The sequence below is a fragment of the Pinus tabuliformis genome, chromosome 6 (assembly GCF_031772625.1).
Source record: "Pinus tabuliformis cultivar Carrire ecotype Pingquan chromosome 6, CPIR1, whole genome shotgun sequence".
NCBI lineage: Eukaryota > Viridiplantae > Streptophyta > Pinopsida > Pinales > Pinaceae > Pinus > Pinus tabuliformis.
The window spans coordinates 682,799,754-682,814,906 of record NC_142292.1 but is presented as its reverse complement, the minus strand read 5'-3'; the positions used below and the strand labels follow the sequence as shown (position 1 = coordinate 682,814,906).

Genomic DNA, 15,153 nt, shown 5'->3' with positions numbered 1-15,153 from the left:
CTTACTCTTCATCTTTGCCACCATTCTATCCCTGATCTTGATCAATGGTTTGTCCTTCTTCCTTCTTTCAGCCTGTACATTGTCTCACCATAGTGCAGCATGGCCTTTCAACCTTGTCACAACGAACTTGACTCTCTTATCCTTGTAAATTTACTCATACTCAAAGTACTTGTCCATCTCACTGATCCAATCTATTAGATTATCATCTTTCAAACTGCCATCGTAAATAGAGATTTCAGGCTTTGGCCTTGAACTTGAGCCCAATACTGCTCTCAACAACTTAATCTCAGTAACTTCTTCAATAGGTGCTACTCCTTCTTCTTCAAGTTCCTCTTCGGCCTCACTAACATCTCCACCTTCAAGATCCCATTGTCTCCCTACTTCCATGGCTTCTAACCGAACTTGTAGTCTCCTTATCTCTTCCAAAGTTCTGCATTACCTGCGGGTTTGCCTCGGTAACCTCGTGCCCTTCTTGCTCACCTATTCATCTCTCTATATTGTAGAGACCAACAATGTTAAGGCTCTGATACCACAAATTGATGGATGCTATCTCTACAAACCATAGGCGTTGGTGCAAGGGAACAACAAATCATTTTTTTTTAGTTTTAATTTTTGCAAACATAGGCGTTGGTGCAAGGGAACAACAAGTTGTTTTTTTCCCAGTCATGTAGTCTGTAAAAACACAATTTAAATATCACTTCGAAACTCCCCAATCAAGGATATTTTTGGAAAATCACTGGCGATTTACCAAATAGACCTTGCTCTGCACAAAACCCAGATGAAGGAATTTCAAATTTCATATTCCTTTGATCAGAAATTGACCCGCAAGTTTGATGACAGTTTTCCCTTATGAATTTCCTTTCTTCTATTGGCTTGATACAAAGTGCTTTGTATTCTCAAACATGTAATGTAAATGACTCCTTCCAATACACAAGATTTGATGGAAATTGTGATTAAAAGATTAACTGTAATATGGTTCTCTAGGTCTATATTTTAGTCTCATCCAAATGTAAAGAATAGAGAGAATGCAGTGCATGAATTCCTCATTCAACACAGTAATTTAAAGATTAGATCAATTTTAATCTTCATATATTAATATTACAGTTCAAAAACCTCATAAATGCATCTGCAAATAACTATCTCACACACACTTACAAATTCAATTTGCTCATAAAAACCCACTGGTCTAAGAAATGTTGTTCAATTAACTTCAATCTCACACAAAGAACAAAAACCCTTGCTCCCATACACACTCCAAAATCTCTTTTTCAAAATGTTCCTCTCTTTTCCTTCACAACTTAAAAAAAATTATCCAAGAAATCAATTCACGGATGTGAAACCAATTTCCCTTAGCTCTAACTCCCTACTAACTATAAAATCATTTCTTTTGACTAGATGTTCCTAACTAATCTTAACTAAATATAAAAAACTTTTCACAAATAAACTTTAAAATGTTCTAGCCTTGGCATGTGTTCAATCCATCACATTGCTAGGCTCTTGGTCTAACTTTAATAACTTATCATTTTTATGTGCTTGGCCTAATGCACCTGCATCAGCCCCCCTAGAGGTCATTAATATAATTTATTTATTAAGTGAGATCATATTTGCAAGTGGCGTTTGGAGCATTTATTCATCTTGTTTATCCTCTTTTCCAACAAATAAATGATTATGTTTCTTATACTTCTTAATGAGAGCATTATTATTCATCATAGAAAATCCCACCTTAGGAACTTCTTAATTATAATATTACCTTAATTTTCCACATATTCTTTTCCATCACCATGGCCATTTCTTAAAAATCATTTTTCACAACATTATAGGATGAAGCTCTGACATATAACTTCTTCTCACATATAACTTCTTTTTCCTAATCTCATTTTTGGAATGGTTTATTTGTTTCATCAATTCTATAAAAGATTCATGTGAATATTTTGTGTTTCTTAGAAGATATAGTTTTGAAAATGGTCTCTTTATTGAGATATTGTCAGTACCTTTGTAGTTAAGGGGGTTTTGTTGTAATGTTTATTTTTTCACTTATGCCCATATCTTTTTGAGTAAATATCAAGGAGGGGTGTTGAGATTTATTTTTATTAGGTTAAATGCATAATTCAAAACTTTTAATGAAAACCATGTGGTCTCAAATAATTTCATTATTCTTCCAAATTCACTTTTTCATCTTGAATTCAATCTTATAGAATTATGGTGGTTAATATTGACCTGGTCCCTTAGTGATCATTAATATAATAAGCCATCTCGTTTTTAGCACACCTATATGATACTATTTTCACCTTAATTTTTACATGTATGTAATATTCATTACGTCCCAAACACTTATATTTTGGGTTTATCTTATGATGCATTACTTATTTGTCTCTAGTAAATTAATCACATGCTATATCTTATGATGTATTTCTTACTGTCTCTAGTAAATTAATCACATGTTATATCTTATGATGTATTGCTTACTCTCTCTAGTAGATTAATCACATGTTATATCGCCAAATATCTTTAGCAATAATTTATTGGAGAGAATTTTCTTTAAATCTATTCCTTAGGTATATCTTCCTCCAAAATTACATATTCAAGTATGTTTGGGATGATTTTATCACATACATAATAATATTGTATATAATTTATATGTATGTTGCTTTATTATTATTATTATTATTATTATTATTTTAAATTATTATATATAATTTATAGAATTATGTGTGTTTTTGTTAATGTATACATTATTATCAATATTATTTTAAATATATCTTTTTATAGATTTAACGAGATATGTTAAGGTAAATGTAAATATAATCTAACTTGTTACTTTAACATTTAGAATTGAATCAATGGTGGAAGAATTATCTAATTTAAGTTTTAAAGCATCTATGTTGTGACTTCCACCAAACTAGTCTTCATTTCTTAAATAACATTTCGAATTGAATCAATGGTGGAAGAATTATCTAATTTAAGTTTTAAAGCATACATGTTGTGAATTCCACCAAACTAGTTTTTAGAAACCATGCCCCAACCTTCTTGAGAAAGAAACTTTTCAAAAGGGTTGAAATAAACAAAATATTAGTCATGAGCCAATAAATAACCCATAAGCTTGTAGGTTTTAACCCCTCAGCAACAAAAGCGTCCCCTTGAAGCCAAAACAACTTTGATACCAAATGTAGGTTTTAACCCTGTATAGAAATTACCTGCATACGAATTCTAAAACACAAAAAATAAACAATGCGAGAGCATAACACATAAAACACATATACACAGAGATTTTCCCCTGGATCCCAAAACCGGGACTACCAGCTTGATTTTTAATTATGTTCCTTTCAATGTTACAATACATATTTATACATGCCGAAGCATCCAATACCATGGACTGAAAACCATCGCATCCAAAACCATGGACCGAAAACCAACGCATCCAAAACCATGTGCGAAAAATCATGCACAAAACCATAAGTGGGTCCGCCCAACCTAATATAGGGTCCAAAAACAAAATTTTCGAGGGCGCTGCCCTAGACCCCATAGAGTGGGGTTACTTGCACCCATCAAACCCCCTGTGACCCCCCCCACTATGCAATCGGCGCAGTGAAGGGGGGGCTTCGCCCCCTCCTCTAACCCCCCGGTTAACTAGGTAAACTAGTCGTGGAAAGAATATAACACAACCCAACAAAGCTAGACTAGACGCTTTTGTGAAGAACCCCGTGTATCTCTTGATAAGTTGATTAAGAACATCCAAAACATTGTTTAAAGATTTTTTTGTTCCTCATGCTTAACAAAAACTTATATATTTGTTGAAAAATTTTAAATTGTGAAAATAGAAAATAAACAATCTACCATCACTAATTAACACATAACTTATACAATATAAAACCATATAATTTCAACAACAAAACCAATATTAAATCCTATAGAAAAAGGTCCTACGATAAAATAAACTAAAAAATATTTTACACACCAATAAAAATATATATATATATATTACTCATTATAACACAACTAATTGTTGAAACAATATTTTGAATAAATAAAACATGAACCACCAAAAACATATGATTTAGTAAAACATTACCACTCACATGATTAAGAGAACAAAAAGCTGACTAATGACACTCACATGATTAAGACAACAAAAAGATGACTAATGACTCTACTTAATGAAAGTACCGTCGTATTTAAAATTCAAACACAAAATCAACCAGGAAATACCTTTATAATCTATTGCGACATAAATTAAGCGAAAATGTGGTCTCACTGTATTAGAGTATCAATTAAAGTATCATAGTGATTGAAAGTCCTAGGGTCCACACAATGACCTTAAGCACGATATACATTCTTTTACGTATTATCTATTTTCTCTGAAAGCGAAGGGCAAAAAAAGTCTCAAATTAGGCGTACAATCAATTGTGCGCAACACTGCAACCTAGCACCGGAAACGAGATGTTCCATCAATTGTGCACAACATTGCCACCAAGTTGATGCCATGTAACTCTTGATAACAACCCTTGAATCAACTTTATCAACTTTATCAACTTATCTGCCTGGTTTCTCACATTGTTTTCATGTCATATTCATTGCCACCAAGTTGATGCCATGTAACTCGTGCGAACAACCCTAATCAAATTTATCAACTTATTTGACTGGTTTCCAACATTGTTTGCGTGTCATATTCAGATTAGATATTTGATGCTTGATACCGCTCCATCTCAACTTACCACCTCGTTACTGGTTGCCTACAGTTGTTTCCATGTCATGCTCAGATTAGATATTTGATGGTTAATATTCAATTCATACAACTCATATGGTTGATTTCCAACCATGTCTGCATGTCATGCTCAGATTACGTATTCAAAGGTTACTAGTAGGTAATACTGCTGCGACGCGTACTTTTTTGACAGTTGATATTTGAGCTACAAGAGACAAAGTCAACCATGGAGAACTACCAGAGGGTGAAGGGAATATTGCTGAATTGGAAAAATAGAAGGCAACCCCCGACTTAACAAGCAAAACCCTAAACAGAAGGCAACCCCCGACTTAAAAAGCAAAACCCTAAACGGAAGGCAACCGCCGACTTAGAAAGCAAAACCCTAAGAAAAGCGCGGTTACCAAACAATATGGTGCAGTCAAATCGATGAAAGTTGAATGGAAAGAGATTTTTCACTGTAGTGTCATTATATCAACCTTTGGTGGGCCGGCCAACAACTGACTTACTTTGACTGAATTTACAGAAAGCAAGAACGTTCATTCAATTTGAGTGATATGGCACTAATCATGAGCAACCAGTGTGATCAAAACAGGTAATGATCAGTAGGACCTCAACGCTGAATTATCAAGTTGCGATCAGCCATCAGGTAATTAATAAATACATCACATTCGCCATCGCGTTGCTTGTTGCAAGACATAAATAATTAATTAAGGACACTTCAGCACTGAAATAATCAGAACTAAAGAGACGGTGAATAGTAAAGTTCCACTTACAAAAAGCAAAGGAAAGAATGCAGATTACAATACAATCCAATGATTATATCCACCCAAATCTGTGAAATGATCATGTCCACTCAATTCTACCAATGGCTTTTCAGAATTCATTAGAGTCTCGTCGTGTTCGATTAATTTTAAACGGTACAACTTTTCGAAAGGCATGGCAGACCTTGCATCGTATACAGATATCTTTATCGTTTTGTATAGAAAGATTAACATTGATTTGTATAGAAAGATTAACATTTATTTTTCACTATTCATATAACAGTGAATAACAATATTCATGAATAATAATTTAATTTTAGTTATAGAGTTTAGGCTTTTGTGATCTATATTAAGTTTGTGAAAGATTTTTCGGCGAAAATCACATGAATACCATTTGTCGACGCGTTTTGAATCAACTAGTGTGGTTCATGATCAGGACAAGTTGAAGAAACAGATCCAGCTTAGCATGTTAAATAATTTGACTCTAGGACCGGAGTCAAAATTATTATATTAATTTAATTAGTAATATTTAGGACCAATCCCTTAAAAATATATAAAAATATATAAAATATTTTTAATGGGTATTTAGTTCAAAAAATATTACCCCGGTCCTAGAGTCAAACTAGTCGTTGGTCAAGTTAGCCGTTGGAGGCTCTGCTAAGACTATTTAACATGCTAAGCTGGATCTGTTTCTTCAACTTGTTCTAACGATGAACCACACTACACTAGTTGGTTCGAAACGCGTGGACAAATGGTATTCCATGTGATTTTCGCGGAAAAATCTCTCACAAATTTAATTTTAGGTTGAAATTAACCTAAGAATTTTTCATTGGTTGAAATTAACTTCTTAACAAATATAATTGGGTTGAAATAAATTTTTCAAAAAATATAATAGTGTAGGAGGAAAATTAATATTCATTTGTACAGGAGATTAAGATTTATTTTCTTTTTCATAAAAATATTTTTAAATGATCTAATTTTAAGGTTAATGTTAAGTTAAATATTAAATTGTACACATATATTTTTATGATTTTGTATAAAAAAATTAACGTTCATTTGTATAAAAATATTTATAAATGATTTAATTTTAAGGTGAAGATTAAGGCTAAGGTTAAGCAAAACATGAAATTGGTGTACACCTTTTTTTATTAGTGAGATAAGGAATCTATTTTGTGTAGCAATTTGATTAGTAAAGTTTATGAAGATGTACATACTCTTTTTTTCAAAAAGAAAACAACCATCTAGCCAAACATCAAAAGGATAACGAATCATTACAGTGCAGGTCAACATACCCTAGCATAAAAATGAAAGAAAAAAAAGTCAACATACGCTATTGTGTATAAATTTAACCTTGTATCCACTTCAAAGAAAAAACATTCTCTTAACCCTACTTTTAAATTAATAAAATCAATTTTTTAAAAGAAATTACGGTTAAAAAGTGAGAGTGAAGAATCCTATTTTACCCAATCACCTCAAATAACCCCAATTAACTAGAAAATTAAAATTCTTAAAAATCATATACATAATTAATTAATTAATTAATTCCATTATAAAATTTAAATTTCACAAACAACAAACCTATTTCTTTTATATATATTTAATTTGATTATAAAATTTGAATTTCACAACCAACAAACCCAGCTTAACCTAGACATTAGTTTATATTAAAATAATGTATATTTAAATATTTAAGTATTTTAAAATTTTAAAAATATATATAAATTCTATTTTTAAATTAAAATAATATAATATTAGTTTTATTAAAATTATATCAATATTGATGTAAATTTTCATATTTAAATATTAATAATAAATATTAAAACTTATATTTTATTAAAATTAAATTTTAAAAGATCAAACTTCTTTCACACATAAAATATAATTATATTTTAGATTTGGAGCTTAGATTCTGAAGTTGAATTGTTTGCAAAACAGTTTTCCATTTTTTTTTTTTTTTTTTTAACACTAGGATAATCGGTAACTGGTGAGAGTTATCCTGGGCAGGCCCAGGATCAAATCCAACTGGCTGCCACTATAAACCTAGGCTAGGTGCAGCAACCTGCAAGCCACACATAGCAAGAACTTATGCAAAACAGTTTTCCATTTTGACTACTAAATCACAATTCAGCTCAGGCTATGTTAATTTATTAAATCTGGATTGCTTACCTAAACAACCTTCCATCCAAACTGCTGAACTAAAGCCCATGTAACTTGTTAATTTATTAAATCTGGATTGCTTACCTAATCAACCTTCTATCCAAACTACTGAACTAAAGCCCATGTAACTTTATAATAATTTATTCTGAATTGCTATTGGATACCAACTCAAACAATGATATTAAATCTATATTCCTTACCTAAACAAAATTCCATCCAAACTGCTGAACTAAAGCCCAGGTAACTTTATAATAATTTATTCTGAATTGCTATTGGATACAAACTCAAACAATGAGAAAAAACAATGGAAACATAACCTTAGATTCTGAAGCTGAATTGTTTGCAAAACACTTTTCCATTTTAACTACTAAATAAAAATTCAGCTCACTGTATATTAATTTATAAACAACATTCCATCCAAACTGCTGAACTAAAGCCAAGGTAACTTTATAATAATTTATTCTGAATTGCTATTGGATACAAACTCAATCAATGAAAAAAAAAACAATGGAAACATAACCTTAGATACAAACTCAATCAATGAAAAAAAAAACAATGGAAACATAACCTTAGATTCTGAAGCTGAATTGTTTGCAGAACACTTTTCCATTTTAACTACTAAATAACAATTCAACTCACTCTATATTAATGTATTAAATCTGGATTGCTTACATAACAACATTCCATCCAAACTACTGAACTAAAGCCCAGGTAACTTTATAATAATTTATTCAGAGTTGCTATTGGATACAAACTCAAACAATGAGAAAGGTAACTTTATAATAATTTATTCAGAGTTGCTATTGGATACAAACTCAAACAATGAGAGAAAACAATGGAAACATAACATATCAGTTTCCTTTCAAGCTATAAAATAGCCGTCTTTTTCTTTAATGGATTAGCATTGAATAAAAACAAGCACACAGGGACATCTCCCCCACATTTGAAAACCTTATTAGACTCTGCAAATTGCCATAGTCTTCTTGTTATTCTACTGTGTCAGTCCTGATAAATCCCAAGAATCCCCACAAATGAAATTTTACAGAATGGTACTGAACGCAAAGGGACTAACCTCTAATCCCCACAAATGAAAATTTACAGAACGGCACTGAACACAAAGGGACTAACCTCTACAAATATCCATGAAAAAGTTGTTAACCATATCAATATAGAAGGGGCAGGTAAGGCGCGAATAATAATACAGAAACTCCTGTATGTCCAACCAGTCCTGGGGGTCGTCGTGCTCCATCACCATTTCTTTCAGCCTCTGCTCAAATATAGCGCAGGCCTCCGCCTTCAATTCCGCTAAATTTGACGAAGCCGATGGTGATGGAATCTCAGATTTCATTTTGTCAGACCCATCCCGAGCTTTTCTGCTATCAATACTTCCCATACCTTCACCTCCGCCATTTTTGTCGACCAGGCGTCCATTTCTGATATTTCCAAAGTTGAGAAAACTGCCGATGACCATTATATCTTCCCGGACTCTGCCATCGCCTGCAGGGGCCGATTCGGTTTGGGCCGAATTATCATCACTGGGTTTGTTCAGCTGCCCGGATTCTTTCATGGATTCAACATAAAAATCACTGTGGGAACTTTGATGGGTGAGGAAGCTCTCATAAATCTTGGGCTCCCTGCATGCCAAGCCGAGGAAGGAAGAAGCCTTGGGGAGCTTTTGGTACCCACCGAGCAGAAGGTCTTTGATGGGTTCAACGGTCCGGTGATGCAAAAACTTCCTGAGTCGAGAAAATAAACGCCTTCCTGCCTTTGGGATCAGCATTGGTCTTTCCCGATCTCCTGCCCTGCTTTTAGGGAATCAGTTTGTCCACAACCCACAAAAGTTTTTATTTTATTGTTAGGGTTTTGCCTTGAGATGGACACATGAACTAAGTAATGGACCTTAGAATGGTTAACATTAAATTAAAATAGTATATATCCAAAACGTGCTCCTTCATCTTTGGGTATTGGCCACCTTTGGTCACCTTTCTTTCATTGTGGATTTTTCTAACTCACTTCACTTGAACATGACTTTAGGGTGACATATATCATATTCACTACCTAACTATATGTGTCCCATGTATTGAACGCCAATATTGGAACTTGGAACATAACATAGACAAGGCATCTTTTTCACCCCGTCCTAAATGGCCTTTGAGTAGATCTATGCTGCTTTTCTTCCCACCAACTTTAGTGGGTCCTTTTCTCTTTCCACATAGTTCGATTTTAATATGTGTACACTATTGCAATTATGAAAAAGATAAGCGTATAAAAATAAAAGTCATAAAGACATACCATCATACTTTGGATTCTATTTGATGTGCCATTATTCATTTAAAAATTAGTTATTATTGAGGGTGCATTCCATGGCAGGAATAACGTTATTTAATTAAATTAATTTTTTTATTTAATATTTTTAAAATAATATTTAAATTTATTAATTTTATTTTTATTAAATAATATGTGATATTTTAAAATAATAATGAAAAACTTATTAATAAATGATAAATGTGTGGTCCAACATCAATGCTATTCATATCTCAACAATTAGATACATTTATTTAGTAATTAAAAAATTATATAATTAAAAATATAAAAACTTAAAAATATAAAAACGATATGCATAATAATGATAGGATTGTTGTTTTTTATTATAATTTATTAAAAAACTAATATAAATTAAATAAAAGTAAATGATAAAAATATTACATTATTATTAATTATGAATGTGTATGTTTAATTTTCTGAGCTACATGCACATTAAAATATTGAAGGTAACATTACGGTATTATTGGATAAAGAGCTTGGTGCATTTAAAAGTTTTGAATGGTAATTTTGAATGTACATGGAAGGTAATAATTATTGTATTATTGGATAAAGAGTTTGTTGCATTTAAAAGTTTTGAAAGGTAATTTTGAATGTGTTATGATATAAATAGGAGTTTGTTGGATTTAAAGTTTTTGAAGTATTATTTTATTTTATTTATATTTTGTATATTTAAATGGTCAATTTCTGAAGAGTTGTTTTATTTCATTTTCGTTGGACAAATACTAGTAAATAAATGAAAGTAAAAGTTAACTTGATTTTTAGTTTTTCAAAAATTGTTTTTATATTTAATTAAAATTTTAAAATAATTAAAGTAATATTTAGTGACAAGGACCATTAATAATAGTCATTTTCATTAGTGACAAGGACCATTAATAATACTTATTTTCATTAGTTAAATATTATATTAATTTTTAAATAGAAAATAAATGAAAATAGAAGTTAACTGGTTCTTAGTTTTTCTAAAATTGCTCTTACATTTAATTAAAATTTTAAAATGGTTAAACTAATATTTAGTGACTAGGACCATTAACAAATTAAACTTTAAAATGTTTAAAGTAATATTTAGTGACTAGGACCATTAACAATAATTATATTGAAAAATGTTAAAATTATTTTTAAAATAAGTAAATCCTAAAATATTTCTTAAAGTTTTCGAAGTATTATTTTGTTTTATTTATATTTTTTATATTTAAATGGTTATTCTTTGAAGAGTTGTTTTATTTCATTTTCATTAGTCAAATATTATATTAATTTTTAAATGGTAAATGAATGAGAATAGAAGTTACCCTGGTTCTTAAATTTTCTAAAATTACTTTTACATTTAATTCAAATTTTAAAATGGTTAAAGTAATATTTAGTGACTAGGACCATTAATAATAGTTATATTGGAAAATCTTAAAATTATTTTAAAAATAAATAAATCTAGCTAAGATATATTTTCAAAAATTAGATATAAAAGAGAAATATGCTTATAGTTATATCTTTAATAAAAGTTTTGGGAAATTATCCTATTTTATATTAAATTTTATATATTTTATCTATAAAAATATTTTTTATTATCATTACCTTTATTAATAAGTGTTATGTGGAAAGATTTAGTGGTCTGATCTAAAAATAACAAAAGCAAAAACATTTGCGTTTTCCTTAGAGAAATTAGAAAATGGAGGAGAAAACCTATTTGGAGTCCAACGCTAGTCCTCCTCTTCTCTTGGCTTGTAGACTTTAGGTCCAGCTCCAATTACGATAAATTGAACCTGCAAGATAATTACAACGAAAAAGAGAACTACAAGACATCCATAGCATAAACTAATATCTCTAATCAATGAGTCAAGAAGGAATTAAAATACATAAGCATCAAATAGATACAAGTATAGGAAAACAAAGTTTTTTGTATTAATGAAATATAGGAGAAGATTACAACATTTTTGCAGTTCTTGACAATGTAGATATCTCCCACCAAACTTGTCCTTCCTTAGACACAAAGTTAACTTTCAATCTCAACTCAATGATGGTAATAGATCCTTGGGTAACAAGCAACAACATCAGGGCATATCTAAGAGTCTCCAAAAGCCAACCCAGACTCTATGGGAGGTAGTGAATTTACAGGGTAAATAAGGTAGTTTGGGTTTTACCAATCAAGGACTTAGATCCACTTATGAGGGAGGATTAGCTCTAGGGATAAGAGATAAGATCTATAAAATAGGGGTTTGAGATTTCAATCAATAGTAAATGGTTAAAACCGCCTCAGAAGCTTTTAGAAAGAGATGTTTCGTATTTTTTTTTTTAATTATTTTTCTCGAAATTCTAGAACCATCACACTTGCAACAAATACAATCTTCATTTCTCAGTGGATGTGTCCAATTATGCAACATGCAACCATTGCAGGTGGTGTATAGGACAAGGTGAGATGGGCTAAAAAATGAGTTTTTAAGCTGATAAACCTAAAATTCTTGGAATTTTTGGAGAAGTAATGTTTCAGGCTTTGCAAAGGGATAACAACAAGGTGTCAGGATGTTTATTGATTCAGTTTCCAAGAAATTTGAAAGAATGTGACAAATTTACTTGTAACAATAGGAAAAAATCACATTAATTATACCAATAACAAAATCATTTTTGAATTAAATGAAATTAACAATTGTCACCCAGTTTATGCACCATCACAATGAATAATGAATTTGGATACACTACATGGCTCATACTACATGGGTTAATTAGGATACATTGTATGGCTCTTATGCTCTCTCTTGCTCTCTCAATGAATAATGAATCTTGGGTACACTGTATGGCTCATACATGGGTTCATTAAGATACATTGTATGTATCATATAAAAGCTCTCTCTCTCTCTCTCTCTCTCTCTCTCTCTAGTGAAATTCACTCATATCCCCATTCTGGTTTAGAGTCATTTTCCTTGACATGTTCCATTCTCATCCAACATTGAATACTCAATGCCCTCAATTGTCTAGGCCAAATTGGCTAGGAATTCTTGATTTTCCTCCTCCTTAGACCCACCTAGTTATTAATTTTCATTATTATCTCACTTTTACCATCCTTTCTAAATTATCAAGTGAATTATGTGTTCTTCTGAATCAAATTGAAAGCGAAGTCTTTCATGTAGCTTTGGATTTTGTTATCACTTTCCTCCTCTCATTGGTCTCTCTATCTCAAAGCTCAAGCTCCATATTTCCTTGAATCCTATAGGAACTCTCAAGTGGCAAAGGGAAATATATAAGAACTCAATAATGGTCTATGTAGAGCTTTGAAGAATGAGGCAGTTGATGGAGATCTATGAGACTAGAATCAATGATTTGAAACAACAATTGAGAATCCATAAAGACAAGATTCAGGCACAAGAAAGTCAAATTTCTTCTTAAAATTTGTAACTCATGACAAACAATTTACCCCAATTAGGACCTACTGGTAAAAATGGTCTTATCACCTGATTCATCCACCTTTTCCACTTTAAAAGCATGAAGGTGTATGAAAAATAATATAATTATCCATTAGGGATCATACCTCCCCATTTTGGGAGGCTTTTGGTCCCCAAAATATTCTACTAAATGAGGGGAGGAACTTTTTCCTCCACCTTCTCTTGGGTGTACCATAGCCTAGCTTGTAATATGTCCTTCCAACCCAATCTTCCAAAGGTCATGTTACTGTTATTTTTTATTTTTGGACCTCTTTTGTAAAATTGTATCATCTGATAACTCTTTCTGATAATCTAGTGCTAAAACCTTTATAGAAGGTAGAACCTGTTACTCTTCCTAATCTAACATGGAAGGCACATAGAATTTTAGATTATCTACATTCACCATTGAGTAAATGCACATGTGTGGGGATATATTGAGTCTTATTCTAGATTCAAAACATTGTTTAAAAAGGATTATTATGGATAAGATTCTAGAAATAAAATTTTCAAATTTTGACCATCACATAAACTTACAAACAAGGATCTGTAGGAATTATCTCCCATATTCTCCAATATCTCAAATGTACCATATCACAGAGCCTTGATTTTCTTACTAGGAACTTGTAGCTTCTCCTTGCTCAACTATAACCATACTCTGTCTCCCATCTTGAAGAACTTCATTTTGTGTTGATCATGCCTAGCCTTATAATTTTCTTGTGATTTCTACAACATCTCCTATACCTGTAGATGGATTTCATGATCTTCTAAAAAAAATTATTCCCTTAAGGCATCCCCTATAATATCCTCCATCACCCCTCCTTGATGTCAAAGGTGAAGGTGGAAAATATCCAAAACAAGTTTCAAATGGGGCTGTACCAGTAGAAGTATGGACTACTCTATTATAAGTGTGATGTATGTATATCATATTTTTGTCCCAAGTCTTCAGATGCTTCTGATTATAACCCCTCAAAAGTTGCACCAAATTCCTACTAACTAATTATGTTTATCCATGTCTATAGATGGAATGCTATGTACCTCTTCAACTTCATGTCCATATTCTCCACCACAATGTAGTCCAAAATGCACTGAGAAATCCTGTGTCTCTGTCTAAAATGATACTCCTTGGTATCCCAAAGTGCACCCAGACATGTCGAAAGAAAAATTTCTTTTCTTATTTCTCATTGATGGTCTTTTTACATGGAATTAGGACACACATCTTACTGAACTTGTCATCTTCCATGAAAAAATAGTCATGTCCCTTCATGGTTGTTGGTAAAACTCCAACAATGTCCATTGAAATTATTTCCCAAGGACAAATGGGTACCAAAAATGGATGATATGGTTCCTATTTCTTGTTACTAGGTTTATTGGTACAACAAAGTATGCATCCTCTTACGAACCTAGCTACCTATTCTTACATCCTAGGTTAGTACACAAACCTCTGCAAGATGTCCACTTTCTTCCCTATAATAAAGTTCCTTGCACCCTGGGACGTGTGAGCTTTTCTAATCAGTTTCAATTTGTCACCTTTAGGAACACACAACTGATCCAACTAGTAGAGTAACTCATCCTAGAGATGGTATTCAACTGCGTTGCCACCATTTTGCACATGAATATGGATTTGCAACTGATGAAACACCTCCCTAAAGTCCTCCTCCTATAAATATGTATCTTTATATGCATCATGGGTGAATGGATCCATGTGCATTAGAGTTTCCAAAGTTGTGATATTTGATGTGGGTGGCCTTGAAAGCATGTTGGAAATTTTTTTCACGTTACCTTTCTTTTACTTGACCACTAA

At 31.8% G+C, this 15,153-nt stretch overlaps 1 protein-coding gene across 1 annotated transcript; it reads right to left on the bottom strand.

The window, feature by feature from the left end:
* Positions 1-8,370: 8,370 nt before the first annotated feature.
* On the bottom strand, positions 8,371-9,502 carry LOC149260497 (uncharacterized). Its single transcript, XM_089380157.1, has one exon. It carries the CDS (start codon positions 9,398-9,400, stop codon positions 8,744-8,746), a length of 657 nt encoding a protein of 218 aa, XP_089236283.1. The 5' UTR covers positions 9,401-9,502; the 3' UTR covers positions 8,371-8,743.
* Positions 9,503-15,153: the final 5,651 nt, after the last annotated feature.